A 6337-nucleotide genomic window follows, 5' to 3' on the forward strand; every position below is an offset into this window, starting at 1 on the left:
ATAATTTCTTCATGGAAGATAAATGTTAATGCTACATAATCAATTGTACTCACACATTGTATAAATTTTGATTTGATGCATAATGAAAATGCAATTCCATAGCTTGCCATCCAAACCGAATTTGGTATTGAAACCTCCTTGTCATTCCATGAGCCAATTCCATGAGCATCCAAACAAGCGAATTCGTATTCGTGTCCATTACAATTTCCTCGTTGAATCGGAATTGAAATCAATTCAATACGGAGGTCTTCAATACAGACATCCAAATGCAACGTAATGGAAATTGGAGGGAAACCCTCTTTTGCTCAAAAAAAATAATATTCCATTGGCCCAGAACGCTCTGTGAATAGGAAACCCGACACGATTCCCTAAAAAAAATCGATTCGCGTGCGCGTTACGCGGTGGCGGTGCTAGCGAGAGAAAACGCGGGAACGGGGTACCCAACGGCTATTTCTCGCGCCCTTTCTTCTTCTTCGCCTCCCTCACTCCTCCTTCCGTACCAGAATTTACTCTGCCGCCAAGCAATCCACATCCGCCCTCCGGTCTCGCGAGCCAACGGATCCAACGCCCGCTGGAACGCCGTCTCGATCGCCCGCGAAGCTCTCCGGGATCCGCCTCACGCTCAACGCCCGTTTGGTTGCTGGTCCCCTGTCTCGTTTCTTGAATCTTGTCCGCGCGCGTGCTAGTCTCCAGGATCTCGTTTCTTGAATCGATTTGACTTACGGTTTCTTGTCGATTTCTGGTCGATTTCCGGGTGGAATTGAATCGCTCTGTTTGCCCTAATCCTGTTTTTAACAATACGATTGCTGTTTCTTGCCGTTCTTGATGATGCTGACCGACATGTCGTCACCAGAGAGGAGCAGCGGGCGATGTTCACCACCGTGGCCGCCGCTCCAGGAGGCCGGTGTCGTGGTTCTAAGCCTGACAGTAGAGTGGGGGGTAGGTATGGAGAGGCAAGGTCCTAGCTATGGAGAGGTTGTAAGCACAAAGGATGTACGAGTTCAGGCCCTTCTCGGAAGAAGTAACAGCCCTACGTCTCAGAGCCCGGAGGCGGTCGAGTGGATTATGAATGTATGGATTACAAGGTGCCGAACCCTTCTGCCTGTGGAGGGGGGTGGCTTATATAGAGTGCGCCAGGACCCCAGCCAGCCCACGTAGGAGAGGGTTTAAGGTGAGTTAAGTCTGGGGCGTTACTGGTAACGCCCCACATAAAGTGCCTTTACTATCATAAAGTCTACTTAATTACAGACCGTTGCGGTGCAGAGTGCCTCTTGACCTCCTGGTGGTCGAGTGAGTCTTCGTGGTCGAGTCCTTCAGGCCAGTCGAGTGTGTCCTCGTTGGTCGACTGGAAGGCGACCTCTTCTAGGGATGTCCTAGGGTAAGTTACTTGGGACAGGTCCGTGACCCTACCCTAGGTACATAACCCCATCATTAGCCCCCGAATGGATTGAGGCTTCGAGTGAAGAAGGAGTTGATGTCGTTTCCGATTAACCTTTGCGCTCTAGTTGTGCGCTGTTCTGGATCAAAGAATCTCTTCGTTGACAGGGAGCAATCTGTCTTCGGTCGACTCGATCTGTTCTATTTTTGCGTCGAGTGATCTTTCGAGCTTCGTCGATCTCCGAGCGACGGATCGCCGGAATCACCACGTCTGACAGGCTGATTTGTTGCTCGCGGATTCTGCGGGGTGCGAAAATTGGGGGCGCGCGCGAAGCGGGGCAGACCGCGGCGTTCGGATGGGACGGGGCGTAGACGCCTCGATCTCCGCGCCGCCTTTTTCGCCACGTATCCAGTCCTCATAACTGCTCACAGATATGATTAGATCGATCGGGCCCACATGTCAGCCACTCGGAAGGGACCTTATAAATGTGCCCGGCGAGGATTTCTGTGCTGCGCCTCAGCATTCTCCCTCTCTCCCTCTGCTTCCTTCCTCCCTGCTCAGCGTGCTCGCCCTCGCCCCCGCACCACTTCACTTCGTGCATCTCACCGGCGACCATGGCCAAGGAGAAGACGGCGGCGCTGGAGCGTGCCAAGAAGGCGTCGGCATCGGAGAAGGCGAAGGGGAGATCCACCAGCCGCAGAGGGTCCTCGTCCAGATCCCGCCTGCCGAAAGGCTGGGTCCAAGGAGACTGGATCCAGTCGACCATCACGGAGAAGGACCTCCTCGACATGGCCAACGAGGGCTTGATCCCTCACGGAGCTGCGAGGTTGCCGGGGAAGGAGTGGCAGCCACAGCCAGAAGAGGGTGAGTGTGTGCTTCTGGCCACTCATGTTGACCGCGGGTTTTCCTTACCGCCAAGCATTTTCTTCCGTGGCTTCTTGAATTTCTTTGGAGCGCAGCTCCACCACTTTACCCCAAAATCCATTGCCTATCTTGCTGCATTCGTGTCCATGTGTGAGGGTTTTTTGGGCTGTCGACCGCACTGGGGCTTGTTCAAACGTATCTTCACGTGTCGCTCTCAGACCGTGAAGAAGGCGAGCCCAGGTGACGAGAAGACCCGAGTCGTCCAAATGTGTGGGGGCCTGGGGATTCAGGTGAGGAATAATAGCACCTTCCCGCCCATGTCCTTTCCCGAGTCCGTCAGAGGCTGGCAGTCGACTTGGTTCTACTGCCAGGTCCAGTCGACGCCAGGGCAGTCGAGTGGACTCCCTCCGTTTACCATGGACCGAGTGAACAAGCCCTCCCCTCTGAAGCTGATTCCGGAGGAGAAAGCCGACGTGAAGATGTTGATGGAGCGCGTGGTGCAGCTAGTTCGGGAGGGTGTGACAGGCATGGACCTCTTGGAGGTTTTCCTCAAGCGTCGCATCCAGCCTCTCCAGTTCCGGAGCCACTGCATGTGGTTGTACTGTGGGCCCGAAGACGAGACTAGAGTCCATCCAGAAGAAGTCGACGACGCCACTCTGGAAAGGTGGATGGTAGCCGTTACTGGGAACAGGGACAACCCGCGCGGAGCCAGAAGGATTCCTCCACTCGACCACGACAGCGTCCCAAACAAGGTACACTTGCTCTGCTTTCCATTGTGTCCTTGTTGTATTCATTTCTGCTAACCCTGCCGACTGGTCGACTGACCCTTGTTTGGGCATCTGCTAGGCCTTCACCGAGCTGTACTCGATGCCCAATGGGGCGCAAGCTCCGACTGAAGAAGGCGAGGCGAGCGGGGGCGAGGCGAGCGGGGGCGAGGCGAGCGGGGGCGAGAGCCAGGAAGAGGAGGAATGGGACTCGGATGCTGCAGGGGATGACGACGACGATGATGATGAAGGTGATGAAGATGACATCGAGGACGAGGAAGAAGAGGAGGAGGAGGTCGTTCCACCGCGCTCAGAAAGGCGGTCGAAGCTTGTCCACGACCCCTCGACCGAACGTGGTAAGGGGGTTGCGACTGCCGCTCAGTCGACCAAGCGCCCTCGGACCACCTCTCCGGCGCCGACTGAAAAGGCGCCGAAGCAGCCCAGGGCGGCCTCCTCGAAGCCGACCAAGCTCCTGCCGAAGATGAAGGTGTCCATCCCCACCATATCAGGGTAATTGTGTTGCTCATATTTTCTTATCCTTGTGCGAACTTTATCTCTGGTCGACGCTGAGGTTAGTCGACTGATCCTTTGGAGTTGCAGTGCTGCTACTTCTGAGACCTCGGCCCGGGCCGATGACCACGAGATGGAGGATGCAGCAACTTCGAATCCAGGTACTGTGTTCTTAATACCATTCTTAGTCGACTGACTCGCTATCTCTGATCCTGACCCTTCTCCGCAGCTCCACCCAACACTGTTATCGATCTTCCTGATGATGATGAGGATGAAGAGCCGCTGAAGCACAGGAGGAGTCGAAAAGCGTCCGTCAGTAAGGTGTCTCAGGATGTGTCAGCGCCTGAAATTCTGACTGTGGAGGAAGAGAACACCACTCGACACACGGTGACCTTCGCGACCCCACTGACGAGTGCTCAGCAGCCCTCCCTCTTCACGACTCACCACGTCCTAGAGGACCAAGCTGGTGCAGCGAAGGAGGCAATACGCCAGGCGGGACTCATGATGGAGCAGCTGAAGACCATCCGGGATGCGAGCCAGGCAGCTTATGACGCCAGCTCTGCCCTCCAAAGCAATGTCCAGGTCAGTCGACTGCTGTTTGTTCTGTTGGATATGCTACCAAAAACTTTTCTTTTCCGGGATTTATATTAGTTACCCAGTGGGTGTGTCGAATAAACTCCGTGTTAGCGGGGGCACGCTGAGTGCACCCGCTGGGTGTAGTCCCCAAGGCTAAGGTCGACTGCTGGCAGTCGGCCTTAGGCTTTATAATGTCAATCTTTCTGTCAGTCGACTGGTCGACTGGATTTCGCAAACCAGTGGGGGCACGCTGAGTGCACCCACTGGGTGTAGTCCCCGAGACTGTGGTCGACTGCTTGCAGTTGATCACAGTCTTAGAGAATGCGTCTCGCACACTGTTTTTTTTTTTTTTGAGGTCGACTGGTCGACTTTGTCTTCAACAGGATTAGTGGGGGCACGCTGAGTGCACCCACTGGGTGTAGTCCCCGAGGCTACGGTCGAATGCTTGTATTCGGCTGTAGTCTTAGAAACTTGTGTTTTTCCCTTTTTCACTCGGAAGTGAGTTACATTTGACGCTTAGTCGATTGGTTCTTCGCAGAACTCCTGTGATCTCGTGGCTCGCTACTCAGAGCTGGAACAAAAACATACTCAAGTCGAGCTGAGCTTGAAGCTGGTTCAGGAGAAGCTGACAAAGGCAAAGGAGGAGACCGAAGGTATGTTTGGTGAGACCCTGACGACTGCTTTTCCCCTTGCTTGTTTCGGCATCTGATCTCGCTGTAACTTGCAGGTAAGGTAAGGGAGGCCCAGCAGAAGAAAGACCTTGAGCTAGCTGATAAGATCAAGCTTGCTGACGAAAAGTTGGCTTCAGTCACCAAGCTCGAACAAGACAATACCAATCTGAAAACTGCTCTTGGGATTGCTAACAAGGAAGTCAGTCGACTGAGAACTGACAAAGCTGCCTTGACCGACCAAGTCAGCAAATTGACTGAGAAGAAGACTGAACTGGAGGCTTTCCTGAGTGGCCTTGCCAAGAAGCTGTTTCTTATGCTTGAAGGTAAACCTCCATGTTTGGCAAATATTTCCAACTGTGGCTTCTTCCATTCGACTATTCCCTTGACTTAGTGATCACCCTTGCAGAATTTTGTCAAAACTTTGAAGAGGAAACCAGCCGACTGGAGCCGAACCTTGACCCCGTCAATTCTCCGGTGAACGACGAAGTTGCCATGGATGTTTTCCGACTGGAGTCTCGTGTCGCAGCTGTCGTGGACTATCTCGCAAGGCTGAAGGCCGCCACATCTCGCATCGACTCGACGCTCTGGCCTGAGGAGACACTTCAGAATGACCTTGAGTCGCTGATGGCCCGCTTGAACGCGATTCCTGGTCGAGTGCAGGAGTGGAAGAAGTCCTCGGCTCGGTGTGGTGCAGATGTCGCTTTGTGTCTGGCCCGAGTCCACTGCAAAGATGCACGAGAAGAGAAGCTGGCGGCCCTTCGGGTGGCCAATACCAAGAAGCATGACTTCAGGTCCTTTATGGAGACTTTCCTTGCAGCTGCCACTCGGATCGCCGACGGAATTGACCTTGATAAATTCGTTGCACCTTCCAGCCCTCCACAGGAGGGGTAAAAAACTTCTTCTGGCTCGACACTTTAAATTTGCCTCGGTATGCCGAGTGGAATTGTAACCGACAAACCTTAACAGGCTTGACGCCTGAGCACTTTCGGTTCTTTTAGATATCGATTCAAACTTGAATTTGGCGCTTGAATATGATTGCCTTCGGCTCAAAATGTCTTTTGCAGGTTCAAAGCAAGGTGCCTGTGCTTAGGCGAGCAGTTGGACTGCAGCTAAGCCTCCGAGTGAGAGGATCGCTCTTCACTCGGTAGGATTTTTGTAACTTAGGCGAGTGCTTGGACTGCAGCTAAGCCCCCGAGTGGAAGGCTGGCTTACCACTCGGTAGGATTTTGATAACTTAGGCGAGCACGAAGCTGCAGCTAAGCCCCCGAGTGAGAGGATTGCTCTTCACTCGGTAGGATTTTTATAAACTTAGGCGAGCACAAAGCTGCAGCTAAGCCCCCGAGTGAGAGGATTGCTCTTCACTCGGTAGGATTTTTATAACTTAGGCGAGTGCTTGGACTGCAGCTAAGCCTCCGAGTGGAAGGCTGGCTTACCACTCGGTAGGATTTTGATAAACTTAGGCGAGTGCTTGGACTGCAGCTAAGCCCCCGAGTGAGAGGATTGCTCTTCACTCGGTAGGATTTTTATAACTTAGGCGAGTGCTTGGACTGCAGCTAAGCCCCCGAGTGAGAGGA

At 53.5% G+C, this 6337-nt stretch overlaps 1 protein-coding gene across 1 annotated transcript in view; it reads left to right on the plus strand.

Moving 5' to 3' along the window:
* The first annotated feature begins 467 nt into the window (after nt 1–467).
* LOC119320869 (cell division cycle 20.5, cofactor of APC complex-like) overlaps nt 468–6337 on the plus strand; it is a 16330-nt gene continuing 10460 nt past the window's right edge. Inside the window, exon 1 of the mRNA XM_037594788.1 lies at nt 468–900. Within this exon, the coding sequence (XP_037450685.1) occupies nt 826–900 (75 nt within the window). The 5' untranslated portion in view covers nt 468–825. The remainder of the gene's footprint in view (nt 901–6337) is intronic.

Source organism: Triticum dicoccoides, chromosome 6B, assembly GCF_002162155.2.
Source record: "Triticum dicoccoides isolate Atlit2015 ecotype Zavitan chromosome 6B, WEW_v2.0, whole genome shotgun sequence".
NCBI lineage: Eukaryota > Viridiplantae > Streptophyta > Magnoliopsida > Poales > Poaceae > Triticum > Triticum dicoccoides.